At 36.5% G+C, this 19,783-nt stretch overlaps 1 protein-coding gene across 1 annotated transcript; it reads right to left on the bottom strand.

Moving 5' to 3' along the window:
• Window positions 1–574: 574 nt before the first annotated feature.
• On the bottom strand, window positions 575–14,749 carry LOC150110000 (monocarboxylate transporter 9-like). Its single transcript, XM_090390536.1, has 4 exons — window positions 14,574–14,749; window positions 8,009–8,152; window positions 5,392–6,324; window positions 575–835 (listed from the first exon to the last, which is right to left on the bottom strand). Exons 1-4 carry the CDS (start codon window positions 14,647–14,649, stop codon window positions 729–731), a joined length of 1,260 nt encoding a protein of 419 aa, XP_090246662.1. The 5' UTR covers window positions 14,650–14,749; the 3' UTR covers window positions 575–728.
• Between the last annotated feature and the right edge of the window lie 5,034 nt (window positions 14,750–19,783).

A 19,783-nucleotide genomic window follows, 5' to 3' on the forward strand; every position in this document is an offset into this window, starting at 1 on the left:
GATTGTGAGAGAATGTCAGGCCAGTTTGAGACGGTATCTTAGCATGAAAAACTGCCTAGTCACAGGAGATAGGGAAGTAGTCAAAGGATATCTGAAAGAAACAAAACTGACTGCATATGTAGCAATATAAAAAGCTGGTTAGATGTAGCATAAAAAAAGCAGGATTAGGCAAGTAAAACTGAAATTTGTTTTTGAGAACGAAGTAAATTAATTTATTTATAAATAAACATCGCAGCTATCCAATGCATTTTTGGGTCTTGCTAGATTCACGGAAAAATTGATGTTATAAGTAGTATTTAATTATGTGTAAAAGTGTCTGTTTTTTTATGATTGATATTGTTAATTTCAAGAGAATAAAACCGAGTTCTTCGATAAAATTATCTTTTGCTTGTGCCAAAGCCTGACTAATCAATTCCTGCTCGCAAACGTTTACTAAGTTAACATCTATTTAATCACTTAAAAACTAAGTACTTCCCATAGGTGTACAAACCAATAACATATTAACGCTCTTATGCACTTATAATTTATGTAGGTTGCTTTGATTATTAATAAATCACAATTCATTGACACCACATATCATAAAAATATAAATTATTTATTCGGTACAGTATATGAGACTCATAAAAATAAGAGTTTTACATATAACGTGATTAGAAAACGATAGCATACATACACTGATTTTGAAATAATTACTCAGATATTTAAAAAATGATCTCTAGTTTAGCAGTTCACTGAGGTTTCCTTAAAAGAAATACGAACAGTCCCCCGAAAGTTACGATAGCACTTAACATGTAGAACAAACCATTATAACTGTGTACAATATCCCGGAAATAACCTACAAAAAACAAAAAAACAATCAGAATATGTTGCTATAAGAATCATGACTATAAGTGTAAAACCTATTTCTGACTATAATAGGAAGTCTTAAACAAATAAATGATGATGTGATCTCGGATTGGATTAGCCCTACTTTTTGTCATTTAACTGACAGTAAAAGAATAGTGAGAACGAAATGTCAGTTAAAAATGTAACTTTGCCAGTCTGTTTACGCGAGTGGTCAGCGTATCCCCAACCAACAGGCTATGGGTAAAATTCCTACTGCAGGCATGGATACTTAACGAATGTGTTTTGGTGGTAGGTGAATTTTTTCGCCCAGTGTAAGATCATCCTGCTAAAAGGGAGTTCGGTACAGTATAATGATACTAAATAAAAATAAGAAGAGTTTTACAGATAACTGAGTAGAAAACGATAACATACAAACATCTACTGAAATAATTACTCAGATATTTAAAAAAAATATCCCCCACCCCGACAATCTAAGTTTGATCTCAAAGCAGGATTTCTGGCATATCTTACCTTTTGCTCACTGAGGGAGGGTTTGTTTGTTATTGATTTTTATGGCACAAAGACATCAAAGGTCATACTGTGGCAGGACACAAGTTATAGCAATGCATATGGTAGAACGTTAGTAGGATAATCACAGACATCCATGCCCACGGCGGGATTCGAACCAGCAGCCTTTTGCTTGGAGAGCGGATACGCTAACCATTCGACCAACCAGGCCGGCCTGAAGGAGGGAACGAATGTTAATGTACTATAAGACAACTTACTATAGATGTTGTTATTGGAATTGACATAACAAAAAAAGAAAGAAATATTAGGAAAAAATTCCAAGTTCAAGATGAGATCAACCGTCAGAAATGCACATTATCCTATTATTTTCCTAATAAGCCTAAACTAATCACATTTGTCAGTTTATAGATTTTATGTACTAACAAAAATATAATGTTAAATCCACAGCTCAGTTTACGAAACTCTTTTCGTAATGGGAATCTAACTGGGAAAGATCCCAGTTAGAATCCCGGACTTGAAGAAGCTTTATCTGGGTTCTCTCCCAGTCAACCCCCGGCATGGAAATTGACGTGGTTTGTTTGTATTACTTAAAAGACATGAATTCCGTCCACGACCATATAGATTCGTCTTTTATTATTACTTTTAGTTTCACTGACCTAACAGCTATTTTGTACTGTTTGTAATCAGTCAGAAACTTAAGACTGCAAGAAACTCCTGTCTAGCAATGATTTGTAAAAAATTAAAAATTTTTATAAGCCTTTGACTTATGAAAAATAAGCTAAAGGCTTATAGCTAATTTTTCCAAATGGTTAATTTCCAAAAGGCTTCATAATCAAAGGCTTGTAACTCTATTCTTTTTCGCTATTTATTTTAGTATTTGTTAATGCACCTGTGAAGAGTTCACTTTTAAAAAATATAACATTCTGACATGGCTAACGTCATGCACTCTTAGGTCTCTATCGGCCTCTCTGGTCAGTGTAACCTACATGTGCTTATAAAAGATGAATATACTGGCTCGTGGACAGAGTTCATGTGATTTGGGTTAGTGAAAACTACCCAAATCACATCAATTATTAGAATATAACCGTAGGCAACTCCCATGCCTAAGGTTATACTCTGATAAGCTCCCAAGGAAATTTAATCTGGCTACAAAATTTAAATGAAATTTGAACGGATATCTATTATCCTTTACATAGAGATATTTTTTGTAATTTCTTTAATTTTTTATGATGTATTTTTCACCAAGCTGTTGAAGTGAAGTTGAACTTGATGAACAATTTCAAAAATCTAGAAAATCTCGTTTATTAATATATATTTAGATTTTTAAAAGTTATATATCTTCACTAAATGTAGTAGAGATGTTTAACATGAAGAGAAATTTACTTTCAAATTTTTATTTGCGAACTTTACTTTTGTTTTCTTTTATCTTACATTTCTGCATTGTAAATTTTCTAAAATAAAATGTTATGTTATAAGTAAACTTATGTAGCACGTAAATTATAAGCATGATATAAAATTATTATACGTAATTTGGTAGTATACATTGAACATGGATAAGTTTTGGATTGAATATGGATAGTTTTTGGAATGGGAGGAAGAGTTCTGCTTTGATTGTCTATACGAGAGTCGGAGGGAAAAGAAAACTGATTGGGAGATGGTACCATTGTACGATCAGGTTGTGAGAGAAGTGAAATATATGGAAGGGTGGAAGTTACGTTAGTCCAACAGCTTTAACGATCGACCATATGCACCACTGTCATTAAGACATGACTCAAGCTTGGTGCGTTTTGCCCTTACATAGCATAAGATTCGACTATGATCTTCGACGATTAGTATATGATCGACTTTCGCAGATTAATAATCAAAGAGATCGGTGAAGTCCCCGGAATTTGGAGAACGGTTTTGAGCTGGAGCACATCATATAAAAGGGACTAATAATCCGATCATCTTTCGCACTGTAAAAATCACGCTTTTTTTGCGAAAGATGCAATGGAGAAAGTTCAGAGGAGATTCTTTTGTAACGGTTGCCAGTTGTCGTTTTGTGATAAATAACACACCGTATTTGGATAATTTTACATAGCTGTGCACATCACTAATATTGGTATTAAGAGCCCTGATGTAAGAGAAATCAAGGTTTGTTTTTCAATGTGAGAAATTTTGAGCTCACGTTTGGGTAATTTTTTTGCAATTTTTGTAGTGTTATTGATGCTTTAGAGATTTATTGGTTTTTGTGGAAGAATGTTTAACCGCAGTGATTGTGGAAATGTTTATATTGTTGATTACGGCTGTGAGTAAAAAAATGGAAATTCGTAGAGTAGGAGAATGCAGCGAGGGATGAAGGACTCAGGGATAATCATTCCCCTCACAAGAAGTAACCAAGCTTCATTCCATTCCCATGTAAGCTGGTATACTTGGACTCCCTCCGAGTACAGGTTGTACCTGGAGGGATTATTCGCCTTTGATTAGGCCTCATGGAGAGTTTCTATCATGGATTTCATTTTCTTCCTTCCTTTTTAATATTTTTCTTGTGCACATTTTACAATGACATAATTTGTGTAAGAATTCACAGCTTTGATAGTTTCATGACTTATACTCTTCAAGAGATTTTCATCAAATTTCCCATAAAATGAAATCTGGTAAATGATTTAGATGGGAGTAAGAAATGAAATATCACCCATTGAACATCTTTTATTTTCGAAAGAGGTAGAAGACGTTCGAGGAAAATATCAAGAACATCTTCAATAATTCTGAAAATAAATATGCCATTTTTTTGTCAAAAATTTGACTCATATATAAAAATGCGATGAGACATTTTGATGTCGTTCGCATTCAATCTCTACCCTAATATCCCCTATACTGAAAGCTTCTTATATAGTACGAAATTTGACTGGAGAGCTTACGGGAATACACTCGCTAGCATTTACGAGTTGCCCTTGCCGGACCTTATAGGAGAGATGATCGCTTTGCCCAAGAGTCCATATATTTGCCTCCTATAGGGCAACTCGTAAAGCCGGCAAGTGTATTCCCGTAAGCTCTCTGGTCAAATTCGTACGAGACTTTTATAGTTTCTGTATTCGGCTTTGAAATAATGTTGGATTTAATATCCACTTGATTTATATAATTTTGCACCAACGAAATGAATTCTTTTGGCTCTCTTTTTCAGTAAAAGTTTCTTATATCTTTATTTAATGGACAGAATAAGAAACTGAATGATACTGATTCTTTGACGTTAACTTCATACATTGTCATTAACACTGCCGGCCTGGTTGGCTGAGTGGTTAACGTACCTCTCGAACCTACCGATTCCCGGTTTGAATCTCACCATGGAATGCATATCTTTAGGTAAATGGATTTTATCAGTCTGCTTACTAGAGGCCCGAACTGACATGAAAGTGCAGCTGTAATGGCCCTATAATGACCAATTTCCCAAAGTAGTTGGCCATTATAAGAATATAAATAGATTTACTAAGTCCCGGCAAGCATATTAATGCACTGCACATTAGAACATGCATAACAGACATACTTGACAAAAGCTTTCTTTCTGATAACAGACACAAATAATTGTGTTGTCAGAATGCTTAATGGAATGCCAAGCTCACAACCTGCTTGGCCGCTTTCCAGCCAAAGGGTTGCGTGTTCGAATCCCGCCGTGGGCATGGATGTTTGTGATTGCCTGTAGAAGTGGCGCTGGTTGTGAGTGGCAGATTTGTGAACTGAGTGGTGGAGATAGAGAGTTGTAGAGTACGTGCTCTCCCCGATGAGTCTTTGGACTCCCTGGAAGTGTCACGAAATGATAATAAAAAACCAGAGTTTCAGGGAGCAAAACCTCTCCGAACTCTATATGAGATCGTCTAACACATCGTCAGTTGAACAGTCCTGATAAAGGTGCTTTTCATCCTTGGAAAGATTCGAACACGAGTCTTTCCAAAGAAAGGACATCGTCTATACCGACTGAGCAACAGAGGTTATTACCACGAAAAAGAAATTAAAAGTAATAAATTTCACAAGAATTTTGCGTATTGTGACTATTTGACTTACCAATAAGAGACGGTGTAAAAAGATTGGCAAACCCTATAAAGCTGGTGGAGAGACCAGTTGAAAGTGCAAGTCTATCTCTTCCCAAATATTCTTCAAACAAAATTCTGAACACTGACAAAAGACAAGTAGTAGTCCCGAAAATGACAGACACCACCATCAGGGTTGTATAACTGTGAGCAGACGGAATGCAAACCATGTCTATTCCCGTTATTGACATAAACAATGCAACAACATTCTTTTTGCTTAGGTTTCTTTTATCGATTACCCATCCAACCAACAGCTGTGAGAATATGCTTGCTATTGAAGAAGCCATAACAAGATACACAGCATAATCTCTAGTGATCCCATTGTCACTAGCAAAATCAATTATAATCGTAAAATGGATTATAAACAAAATATAATATGCAACGTATGCATATGCAATTATAATGAATTTTAAATTCAATAGCAAACCTTGAATAATCTGAAGAGTGGAAATGATTGACTGTAATATCCTTACAATTAGCATTCTCTCGTTCACTAGTTTCATTCCTTTCTTATCCCCTCCTAAATGTTGATTCGCTTCCAGCTCCGACTTTTCTTCTTTGTTTAAATTTGAATAGTTAGCCTCTTCCATTATGGAGTTACTGTGCAGCTTATCGACAGAAAGTGAATTTCTTTTACCTTTATTATCGGAATCTTCACGAGTGCACAACTTGCGAGGAGGTTTCATTATAACTGCAGAAAAGAATGAATGCGTACACACACCCCCTAATATTAATAAACAACCCCGGAGTCCATAATGGTCTATCAGTTTCTCAGCTGCAATCGATAGAACACCTCCGCCAACTGTTGTGCCGGTCAAAGCAAACGCTAAGACGATAGTCTTCGTAGTCTTGAAATGTTCACAGACTGCAACAGGAATCACCAACATTAACATACTCATTCCAGAACCTAAAACAAAAAAAAAAAATTAACTTTAAACAATAAAATTTCATGAAAGTTTTCTGAGTTTGTTGAATACTGTATAAATACACTACGTCGACAAAATTATTCGTATATATCTCGATTTCCCATATATTGCATTCCAATGAATGGAAATGCCAGTGCAATAACAAGATATATAAGAACGCGATGCATATTAAATAATTAGTTGTGTATCTTACTGAAATGAGAAATGGTTTTAGAGTTAGTCAACTTTCACTGTGGTGCTAACTACATAAGTTCGCATTCGCCCAGGGGGGGGGGGAGTCCCCTGTATGACCAAAGGACACCCAAAAATGACCCAGTTCTGTTTTCTTGTGGAGGGTTCGCTGCTAGTTAATGAACTGGAGATATTTTAATCCTGTAGTGCAGAATAACATATCAGGAATTATGTTATATTAATCTGGACAATATTTATTCATACATCATGGTGCTTATAGTGAAAAGCCGGTTGTGTATCAAGAGTTAATGAACCATGTTCACCACCTTCTCCCCTCGCAAATAATGTATGCGACATGGTTTTTGAAAACGCGAATGCATTATGAACTAGTCAGTATTATCTCTATCAGAATTTTATATAATGTGTTTCCAAACTGCTACTTTTACCGATTTTGTAAACTTTTTCTAACAGAGGTCCTTAATTCTCGAAGACGTTATAGTTTTTGTCTTTGTAATTTTACAAACTCATGTCGACACTTTGTGCCAATGAAAGTGCTGAGTATGCCACAAAAAATAACTATGATATATTTTATGGTAAGTGAAAGGAAGTCCTCATCTAATACTAATCGTTCAATATTGGTAGGTGTCACTCTCTTCTGTCGGTGGATGAATGCCTTCATGTGAGACGGAAGGTGATGAGAATCACCTTCCATCTGACATCTCACCTTCCATCTACGCATTTCTTGAACAGATGGAAGGTGATCAGAACCATCTTCCATCTGTGCAAAAAAATCCTGTGCAAGTTTCTTCACAAGAATACCCTGCTCTCTCTCTTTTTCTCTTGCGCCCCAAATATCGACTAACTCCGGAATAGAATGGAAACTTCCTAGAAAACCTACCTCTAGTTATGAAATTGAATCAAATCTTTAAGGTTTTTTTTCTTTATCCCAATCTGTTATCATGGAATTTACCACGAGATTACACTGATATTTGGTTACTTTCATCTAATCATATACGCACAGGGGAATTCAGTACTTGGTAAAGAAACAATTTGAAAATCTCGGTTAGCAAAGAAGCGTACTTAAGGAAATCGGAAAGCTAAGCTCATTTTTTTTTCCAATTGCATCCTTTTCACATAAAGTAAAATTAATCGACCAATTCATGTCTAAATAACCAAAGATATCAGCAGGGTGTACCAGAAATGACATCTTCAGACTTTAAAACTATAACTCTCAAACGCGTTTATATGTTTAGGTCAATTGGTTTCCTTTTGGAGTTAAAATATTCACTACAAACAAACATAAATAATAAAATTACCAAAAATATGCACGATAATTATCGTGCATATATTGAACTAAAGATTATAATCTTTAGTTCAATGAAATAACTGGTGAGCAAATAACCATTTATTTAAAATAATTTTCCTATACAAGACTTACCAGTTTACAATGACTGTTTTGTTGCTTTGTTCTAGAAAAAAAAATCCATAACTTACCAAAAATGAATCCATAAAATATTGTTAACCAGAGTAGACTTCGCGCAAATACACAGAATGTTACTCCCACTGCTGTCAGTAAACTCCCTGCTAGGGCAATCTTGCGACAACCGAATTTGTAAACCAATATTCCTGCCGGTAGTGCTGTAAGAATGCAAAGTCTAATTTAATTGCTATTATTCAATAATCATTGCACAGTGTAGCAGTAATTATTCAGTAAATCACATAAATTTTTCTTTCAAATTATGCACGTTAATTAATATTTTTATGTTTATTTATTATTATTATTATTATTATTATTAGAGTACAGCTCCCTCAAGGGCTCACTTTAGCGAGTACGGGCATGGCAAACCCGAGGTACCAGATGCTGGACCATGCCTTACTTCATGTAATATACATCTGTTATATTATTCTGTAGACTGGTCTTCAGAATAATATAACTTCTTTTCTTTCTCTTCTTTCTTTGTTTCTTTCTCCTCTCCTTCTCCTTTCCCCTGATGCTATTAGAGTATTCGAGGACTAGGGATGAGTCTTTCCTATCTTGCTAAGTCATTTCGTCTTATGCAGCCACCGAAGGAGGCAAGCTAGCCTCAATAGGTGCCTGTCCCAAGCCCGGATAAATGGCTAGGGTTGATGTCAGGAAGGGCATCCGGTCGTAAAACTTCAATGCCAGCTCAAACTATGATATGAGTCAAACAGAAAATGATATAAGGGCTAGAGCATACCCCTTAAGCGACGCGCAGCCACATCGTCCTACAGCTGCGGGAAGTGGACGAGGGCTACCGCATCAAGGGCGAGTGCGGTTAAAGAAGCGAGCCCAGCAGGTGGAGAGGATGTTGCGAGTGAGAACACTGAATGTTGGAAGCATGACTGGAAGGGGAAGAGAAGTGGCAGATATGATGAGGAAGAGGAAGTTGGACATTTTAGGTGTACAGGAGATACGGTGGAAGGGAGGAAAGGCAAAGGAACTGGGAGATGGACATTAATTATTCTACTCTGGAGCGAATAACGAGGGAAGAAATGGTGTAGGAATTGTGGTGTGTGGCAGAATGAAGGGCAAAGTACTGGAAGTGGGTAGAAGGAACGACAGGATCATGTGAATGAAATTGGGTCTTGGAGAAGAGCGGGTGGTCGTATTATGTGTATATGCCCCGCAAGTTGGTTGTACAGCAGAAGAGAAAGATGAGTTCTGGAACGTGTTAGATGAAGAAATGAGGGAACTGGAAGCAAATGAGATGATAATTGTCCGAGGAGACTTGAACGGACACATAGGAAGACAGAATAGAGACTGTGAAAGGGTGCATGGTGGCCACGGAGTGGGAATGATGAACCAGGAAGGAGAGAAGATTGTGGACTTTGCAGTTACGTTGGATCTGGCAATTGTGAACTCGTTTTTCTACAAGAGAGAAGAACATTTGATAACATTTAGGAGTGGTAACAACAGTTCACAAATTGACTACATTTTGACTAGAAGAAAACATCTTAAGGTTGTGACAAATTGTAAAGTAATTCCAACAGATCAAGTAGCACAACAACACCGACTGCTGTGCACAGACTTTAAAATAAGATTGAAGATAAGAACCTCTGGATGCCATGGGATGAAGACAACTAAGTGGTTTCGTTTAAAAGAGGAGAGTGTGAGGAATCGTTTTAGGGAGAGGGTGAGGAATCGTTTTAGGGAGAGGGTGTTAGAGAGGATTTCGGATGGACTGGAAAGTGTAGGAAACATAATTCAAAAGTAATCCTGAGCTGTGCAATCGAGGTGCTTGGTGAGACATCTGGAAAGATTAGAGAGCAGAAGGAGGGTTGGTGGTGGAAAAATAATGTACAAGTGGCAGTGACAGCTAAGAGGAAGGCAAAGCAGAAGTGGGATGAGGCAAGAGTGGAAGAGGACAGAGAGATGTACAGAGAGAGAAAAAATAAGAGGCCAAGAGAGTTGTGGCACATGCGAAGGCCATGGCATATCAAGATCTGTATGATCAATTAGAAACAAAGGAAGGACAGAGAAGAATTTATCAACTAGCGAAATGTAGAAATAAAGTAGCAAAGGACATCTTACATGTGAAGCAGATCAAAGACGCTGGAAGAGTATTATGGAGGGATGTGGACATAAGAAACAGACGGAAAATATACCTTGAGGGACTTTTGAATGAGGAAACTGCAAGGACTGACAGAGAAGATGGGAAGCCTTCTGAGGGGATGGTGCAGAACATCAGTAGAGTGGAAGTGATGGAGGTCTTGAAGAGGATGAGGAATGGAAAATCAGTGGGCACCGACAGAATTCCAGTGGAGGCATGGAAAGTACTGCGGGAAGAGGAAATTGATCTGCTGTGGGACCTGTTCATGAAAGTTTGCCAACAGGAAAATATACCCGAGGAATGGAGGGAGAGTACTCTGGGTAAAGGGGATGCACAAGACTGTAAAAATTACAGAGGAATAAAGTTGATGTCCCACACAATGAAAATCCTAGAAAGGGTTCTTGATGGTAGATTGAGGAAGGAGGCGGAGATTGCAAAGGAACAATTTGGCTTCATGCCTGGTAGATCAACAACAGATGCTATCTTTGGGTTACGGCAGTTGATGGAAAAGTATCGAGAGAAACAAAGTGAGCTACATCTGGCATTTATTGATCTGGAGAAAGCATAAGATAGAGTGTCAAGGCAAGACGTCTGGAGTTGTCTGAGGGAGAAGAAGGTTCCGGAGAAATATCTCAGGTTGGTGTGGGAAATGTACAGAAATGTGAAGAGGAGTGTTCGGACCTGTCTGGGACAGACAGAAAGTTTTCAAGTAACAGTTGGCTTGCATCAAGGGTCACCATTAAGTCCTTTTCTGTTTAATATTGTGATGGAGGTGGTAACATAGGAGGTGAGAGAAGATGCGCCTTAGACAATGTTGTATGCAGATGACATCTTGCTGTGTGCAGATTCAAGAGAAGAAGCGTGAACTAAACTGGAAAGATGTAGAAAAGTACTGGAAGAGAGAGAGGTATGAGACTGAGCAGAAGTAAGACAGAGTATATGTGTTGCACAGTGAGCGGCGGACAGCAGACAGATCTGGAGCTGGAAGGAAATGTCATCAGGAAGGTGATGACATTTCCTTCTTTAGATACCTAGGTTCAACAGTGGAAGAAGATGGAGGAGCTGAGAAGGAAGTGGGATGCAGGATACAAGCGGGTTGGAGGAACTGGAGGGAGATGGCTGGAGTGTTATGCGATGAGAGGGTGCCGATCAATCTGAAAGGCAAAATCTATAGGACAGTAGTGAGGCCAGCTATGACATATGCTATAGAAACTATGGCCCTGAGGAAAAATAACATGAGCAGGATGGAAGTAGCAGAGATGAGAATGCTTAGGTGGATGTATGATGTGAATAGAAAGAATCGTCTGAGAAATGACTATGTCAGGGAAACAGTGAAAGTTACGAACTTAGGTGCGAAAATACAGGAGGCAAGGTTGAGATGGTTTGGTCATGTGATGAGGAGGGAGGACAAATGTGTGGGAAGAAGGGTCATGCAGATGGATGTGCAAGGAAGGCGGAAGCGTGAGCGGCCAAAGAAGAGATGGAGGGAGCTGGTAGAAGAGGACTTAAGGATTAAGAACTTGGATGTGGTGACAGCCCAAGACAGGAAGGTGTGGAGGAGACTCATTATCAACAGTGACCCCATTTAAGTGGGAGAAGCTGCAGTAGAAGAATTATTAGAGTATAGCTGATATTCCTCTGATAAGTAACTGTAATCAGTTACTTATCAGAGGAATATGACGCATGTGACATAATAATATGCGTTTTACCGCACGCATTTGTAGTCCCCTCTCAATAAAGTTTTGTGTGTGTGTGTGTGTGTGTGTGTGTGTCCTTATTATGACATGTTTGTGATCGATTCATATTGACTATCAGTCACCAGAATAAGATTTCTGGAAAGAAAATTCAATAATTTATTGTGACTCTTTCCTAAGTTTTGAAGGCTTCTGAATGACCTTCTTGTTAAGCCTAATCATTCCCGCGTTATAGTGTAAATGTGACATCAGAGTAAATCTGAAATATGTAAGTATATTGTTGACTCCACATATTACTTCAGTTATAATTTCATTTGGTACATCTTGGAAAATGCTGGTTTTAAAAATAAGTGAACAATTAAACTTAATCTATAAAAGTATGCAACCGCAAAAGTCGTTTAAAATATCACAATCACCAAGTCAATGTGTTAACTGTTTTTGATAATTACTTTCCAGAAGATCTGACCTTAGCATGGGAAAAAATTCGAATAAAATGAAGAAAATGTTGCTATCGGTGTGCGTTATCATTCTGTCAAGGTTTATTTCTCGAAAATCCTTATAAACATTCCATTGTGATCCTCAAACACATACAAGTGTACTCGAGTATTATACTTGTGGATTTCATGTACCAGGATATAGAATGAACGTTTCACAGTACCAGCTTTATTAAGTCGTTAAAGCAGATGAGGATCTGAAAGACGGTTTGGCAGAATGCAGGTTAATATCTAAATGTTTAGTTATATTATCAGGAGAAATTGAGCAGAACGTGCATTTACAGGCTTTGTCCTAGTGGGGATAGAACTGCACAGTTAGGCAGACCGAAAAACCAAACTGTGCACAAATTCAGGTTTTTCTTCTTCTTCATTCAAATGTACATTCCAATGAAACTTAGAAATTACTTATCTGTACAAGAGTCACCTATGGTATACCAGGATCGGAATTGTAAGAAGATATGATAAGGGCCTATGAGAAGAGGATGGGAGGAAGAGTAGCCAGTGCAAATACTAGGTGCACGTCGATCTGGTAGGGCACACGAGACACTTCTATTTTGGTTATGTGTTTTTGTCTTTCCAGATAGCACCCTTATTAGCTGATCCACCCTTGGTGAGATAGCGAAAGAAACTATTCAAGGCCTGAGCCCTCACTCGTCGTTCCAGGATAAAGTAACAGCAATTGTCCTCAGTGGTACAGATTATGCCAATGAAAAAATGTGGCTGTATTTTCCTATAGTCTGCTCCAAGGTGCTGTGGTAAGTCCAATTACAGAAAAGCTATTCATTGTTATCACTGCTAGATTAATTGACACGGTTTCATTTATCCGAATTAGGGTAATGTGTAGCGGGGACAGTTAGTGATTTCTTCTATACTTCCAGAGTCATCCACATCCAGTCAGTCATGTTTAGTCGAGACATAATACAAGATATTCTTAATTCCATGTTCTTAAGTTCATATTTATTCTTAAGTTCATATTCTTAACACCATGATATATAAGTATATATGTAGTGTCATTTGGCTAAATACTGTATATACATCGTCCGCACCACGTAAATCTGCTCAGAGCGACTTATGACAGCCAAAGTTATACTCATCATTCTGTGGAATCTAATGAAAGTGTCCTTTGTATACAAATGACTGAATGTACAAATGTACGTCTAGAGGAGAATAGGGTATGTTTTGTTTGGAATTAGATTCCTACGTAGCGTAGCACACTACATTTTAAGGGCTTGCCAGTTGAAGACAAGTTACGCTGTCTCATATGGAAGTTTATCTCACAAAATGCATATGACAGAAGACGAATCGAGGCCAAGGATTAGCGTTATAAAACTCACACTTCTTGATATATTTCTGTAAGAAATTTAAAAAAAAATCAAATTTATCCAGAGGGACATCTCGTGTTATTCGAAGATTTAGATATTATATGTTTGTTGCTTATTTACCAGTATGAGTCACCCATAGGCTATGCTTAAAATTCAGATTAATAATGTTCATTATTAATGTCAGTTGAACCTTGAATATGACAATGCAGAAAAACATTTTTTTTTTTATATTCACGGAATATTTTAAAAACATTTCTTCGGCAAAACTGCAGCTAGATCGTATTACGGCATTTAACTAATGATAGCAATTAAGTTGAATTTCATCTAGCGAATAATCTTGCCTGAATAAGCCATTATTCTGCATCATTTGTACTTGTGAGTATTATTAGAATTGTTGTATGTGGGGGGGGATGAACATGTAAATCTGATACTTGTAGATATAATGAGTGGAATTTTCCACGTAAAGACGTAAGAAATAATCCATTACCACAAAATACGTAATCTTTCTGTTTCAGATTAACTTAATCAAATTACAATGCAAAGACAAGCAGGGAAACATATATTGCATGCAAGCAAATAATTCAAACTTAACAACTTCATATTTACATTTACACATTTCAGTTCACAATAAACAGGTCCCTTGTCAAGTTAACATGTTCTACCGCAAATGAATGTCTCAAATAACCCGGGCTTTAAATAGTTTTCATTTACACAGTACCTATCCAACTGCTGGAAGCTGTAATGTAATCTTTTATTTTTCATTCATAAATTAGTATATTACAGTAGCATAGAAAAATACTTAGGCTGAATATATTCTCGTTATACCTTTGTTAACATATCTCTCACGAAAAGAAAAATCATTAATTTTAATACGCATGCTCCGTAGATACGAATCGTCTAAATTTTAAAAAAAAATATTCCATGACCTGCTTTAAATAATCATTAGCAAGATTGCAACTATCATATGCAATACTCACATGCAAATTGACAGATGATTGTATTTAGGCTAAAAACCCAGGCACACTTTTCTCTGGACTCGTTGAACAGACTCATGGTAGCTACAAACAAAACTCCATTCGCTTGAATAAATCCAGCGTTGACAAATGCATTAATAAAACATGATGCAATTAATATTGCTTTTGAAATGTTTTCTGGTTTCATTTTGGATACAGATTCACATATGTTTTAATAATTTAAAGGACAGAAAAAAACTATGCAGCTTTAGTGCCTCTTAGATCGAGGCTAGAATGATAAGAAAATTTGGATCCTTGCCCTAATACTTATACGATAAGGACATGTTAGTGACAACACACACACACACACACACACAGAGAGAGAGAGAGAGAGAGAGAGAGAGAGAGAGAGAGAGAGAGAGAGAAAGACCTGCAATGCTAGTTTTGAAATAAATATTTATTCAAAGTTAATTTCCAAAGTTAATACAAAGTGGGTTTTTTTTATTTCTAGTTTTTTAACTTTTTCATAAGGCCTTTCATCAGCAGCTGCTGTGTGTGTGTGTGTGTGTGTGTGTGTGTGTGTGTGTGTGTGTGTGTGTGTGTGTGTGTGTGTGTGTGTGTGTGTGTGTGTGTGTGTGTGTGTGTGTGTGTGTGTGTGTGTGTGTGTGTGTGTGTAATAGCAAATCTAACGTTTCATGTGTCATCCCAGGTTATCTAGAATGGCTGCACTTAATGTATTTATCATTCCTAGAATACTTGAGAACCTAAAGAGGATAGCAGAGAGAAACTGATTATTTTAATCCACAGAGAAACTTATGTTTTTAATCCACAAGTGGATTAAAACCTGGATTAAAAACTGATGTTTTTAATCCACTTTTGAATGCGAAAGTAAATAACCACCTTCATATTCAGTGGTGACTTGTGGAGGTGAAAATAAGTAATGGATGTGTGTGTTTTCTAACCCACAATAAATTTAATTTTATTTATTTATTTAATATTTATTTTGAAATGACTGAAAACGGAAAACTTGCATTATGTACACATGGCAAAGACGTTTTCAGGTCTCTTGCCATAATTGATCGTAATTTCAGTCCAAACCTGCTTCAGCCATTTGTTTTTAATTTTGAGAGTTATATGAGCGTAGGAAACGCCATTCATTCATAGAAAAATATACTCTACTGGCCTTTCCCATAGTTAGCGATACGCTATCTTGTTATTGCGATTCTACCAATTAAATACAGATTATTCAATACTCTTTTTCATCATAAAAAGTGACAATAATAGTCTTGTACAAAGTGGATATCAAAAGAACTTTGCTATAAGATATCTGTATTTTGCAACTTTGAAATTAGTCCATATTGAACCTATTCTTAAGAAGGTAGACAAATATTTGCTAATCATCTTCTAATTTCACTCACTACAGTTCTTTCTGGAATAATGGGAAAAAAATCGTTAATTCTGGTTTCTACTCTAATGTCTTGAAAACTGTTCGCCTGTTAACGATGGCCGGTATGGATTCCGCTAATATCAATCAACAGGTTTTTCTTGCTCATGTCACCATTTGTGAGCAAATGCTATGGTAAGTTCTGGGAATCTCCAGTTCATACTTCTCATCATTTGGCACAACAATCAGTAAGTGAACTCCGATCATGTTGTCTCTCTTCTGATTTGTTCATTTGGATGCCAATCGTACGAATATCACTCTTTAATATAGGGCAGTCTTTACTTTCCAAATAATGGCATGAGTTCCATGAGGCTCTGTTATTTATATACTCTCTTCCATTTGCATATCAACAACCTTCTGTAGTTGACCACAAATCAAGTATATGGTTGCTCTTGTACATTTCACTCATCTTTTTCCTCATTGTTTACCGTTTATACTGTTTTAAATGTAAAAGAAAATATTGATATAAACTTGTACGCTACACTCTATCACCTCATTCAGATAACGGGCAAAATACAGAAATGACTTCCGACATTGTCAATGCAGAGTTTGAAAGACGGCTGCAGAGAGAGAAATGTCAGTTTTTCCTAATCAGGATTTAAGGAATCTGAGGTCGATTAGTTCGTGATTATTGCGGGTGAAGTGCTATCTATCTTGTAGAGCGATAAATACACTACTTACTAAGTGTGTGTGTGTGTGTGTGTGTGTGTGTGTGTGTGTGTGTGTGTGTGTGTGTGTGTGTGTGTGTGTGTGTGTGTGTGTGTGTGTGTGTGTGTGTGTGTGTGTGTGTGTGTGTGTGTGTGTGTGTGTGTGTGTGTGTGTGTGTGTGTGTGTGTGTTCATAATTCAACATAAGAGTTATTTAACGGTTCAATATAGCAGGTAGTTCCCACTTTTCGAGAAAGATTGTTTTATTTGGTAAGTACATGTACATCATACATTGTTATCTCCCTACAGAAGAAAATTAATAAAAAGCACAAAAATTTGGATGTTTTGTTTTCCAATAAAAGTCGGTGTAAGTAGATTAGCATCCAACAATGCAGAGGCATAGACCAATTGAAAGTGTAAATTTTTCTCTTCAAAGAAATTCTTTAAACAAATTGTTTAATATGGCATAAACACAAATGGTAGTTTCGTAAATGACAGAAATCACCATGCGTGTTGAATAGCCCTGAGCCAACGGAAGGCAAGCTACTGCTAATCCGTTATTATAATGAACAATGCAACAACATTTTGTTTGCTAAGGGTTATTTTATGTGTCAACCATCCGACCAATAGCTGAGAGAAAAGACCTGTCAGAGAAGCAGCAAACACAAAATAAAGAGCATAATCCTTGAAATCCTTTCACTAGAAAATTCAATCAAAATCTTAAAATAATTACCATACAAAACAATATGCGAATGTAATTCTATTAAATTTCAAATTCATCAACAAACTAATGATAACTCGAAGAGTGGAAAGTGTTGATTCCACAATTCTTAGAATTATCATAATTTCGACCTTCTCATCCTTTTTTTTCTACTTCCTTCTTTTGCTTTCTTTCCTGTTGAGTTGTTTTCATCCCCAACGTTTCAACATTTGTTCAGATTTGGGAAATCGGTCTCTTCTGTTACAGAATCAAAAGACCTTTTGATTCTGTAATTCATGTCCTACAGATGTTTTCACCTGTAGGAAATGAATCTGAATGTCTTCTGCGTGCACAACTGGATTCCTCCCAGGTACAGAGGTTTTCAGGTGATCTCTTCACAAGTGCAGAGATCAACACATCTATAGGGGATATACACGTCCCCTAAATTTATAAAAAAAAAACAACAACCCTGAAATCTGTAAAAAGTGTCCTTTTTGTTTCACTTATGATTGACAGACCACTTTCCCAATTCATGAGTAAGTTTCTGTGGTTAAGAAATTCAATAGAAATATTCCGGTTTTGTTACCACATGTTTATTAGAGAACTGTTTTTAGAAAACTAAACAAGTACTAGAAAACAAGTACTAAACAATATGTACAAGTTTCGTTAGTCGTAAGCCTAACATCTTCAGGGGTAAAGAGAACTAACAGTTTAAAGCACAAACTATAAGAAAATTACGAAAAACAAGTTCATTTGTTGGTATTATGAACATCAAAAATGTTCTTTAAAAAACCGAATAACAGATCTATATAAACCATTAACGGTTGTATAGATCTGGTATTCGGTTTTTTAACCAACTGTTTTGATGTTCACAATACCAACAAATGAAATAATTTTCGTAATTTCTAGTAAATTTCTAGTTTGTGCTTTAAACTTTTAGTTCTCTTTACCCCTGAAGATGTTAGTCTTACGACTAACGAAACTTGTCGGGTTATTTTTAGTACTTGTTTAGTATTTTAAAAATAGTTCTCTAATAAACATGTGGTCACAAAACCGGAATATTTCTATTGAACTCATCACCAATTGTTGACTCTGTGTATTGTGGGATATCTGAATTTAATATAGATGTCCTACGATAAATGCTAACAACGGTACAGTTGTATGTTTTATTTTCCTTCATGCTTGAACGGTGATAAGAATACATCATGAAAATTATGGAAACAACTAACCCGTTAGAGTAAAACGTTAATTTAATATAAACAAAAATAAACGCTCAACGTTTCGACATTTTCATGAAGTTCCTCATCTGGAGTATGCACATATATACAAAAAAAACAAGAGGCACTACAATCTATATAGTATACCAAAGTTACTGACCAACTTTAAACCATTACAAATATTAGCCTGAACTCTGGTGTAAAAAAAAAAAAAAAAGCTACAGTTACATCAAAGCCTGAGTCCTGTTGCTGTTGTTGTTGTTGTTGTTGTTATTATTATTATTATTATTATTATTATTATTATTATTATTATTATTATTATTATTATTATTATTATTCATACAATTGATACACAGTCAAAACAAGATATCATATAAATAAAAATTTGACTGGTGGCACAGAACAATTCAGATTCTACCCAAGAATCTAAGAATAGTCCGTCAGATAGCGTCGTAATATAGTATGGACCAGTGATGGCGAATCTCTTTGCCCAGGTGTGTCAAACATCTTTTTTTTTTTAAATATTAACGTTGTTGATGTGCCACTTGCATGCATGCCTTATACATTTAACTACTACTAAATCACTTAAGGAATTGACAACGTAGATACGAATATAAATTAAATTACACTTTTACACTTTAGTAAATATTTCCGATATTTCGGCAACGTCACGTTTCCATCTTCAAAAGAAACTTACAAAAAAGGCATGTGCATGTAGGCACTACAACACAGTAACTGAGAATGAAGTGATGAAGCTATTGTTCTCCTAAAAGTCCTGATGGTGCCCCTCTAGCGGGCTAAATAGGTGTTCTTGGCCAATGGGCTGAAGATCTGCTGATGTAAGCCTCCCAAATTTGGGGCAGTCTCATACAACCAAATTTGTTGAGGTTTGGAGAGTTTCTTAGGGCTGAGGCTGATTCCATAAATAGTCTTTCGAATTTGTATTTGCTACGGTGTATTACTGTAGCTTTCTTCCACCGTATTCTGTGGCGTGTATCCAGTGGAAGAAAGCTACACACCGTAGCAAATAAAATTCGAAAGATTATTTATGGAATCAGCCTCAGCGCTAAGAAACTCTCCAAACATCAACAAATTTGGTTGTATGAGACTGCCCCAAATTTGGGAGGCTTACATCAGCAGACCTTCAGCCCAACGACTAAGAACACCTACTTAACCTGCTAGGGGGAACTATCAGGACTTTTAGGAGAACAATAGCTTCATCACTT

Source organism: Typopeltis vanoorti, chromosome 1, assembly GCF_054136105.1.
Source record: "Typopeltis vanoorti isolate ZY-2024b chromosome 1, IOZ_Tvanoo_1.0, whole genome shotgun sequence".
Taxonomy (NCBI): domain Eukaryota; kingdom Metazoa; phylum Arthropoda; class Arachnida; order Uropygi; family Thelyphonidae; genus Typopeltis; species Typopeltis vanoorti.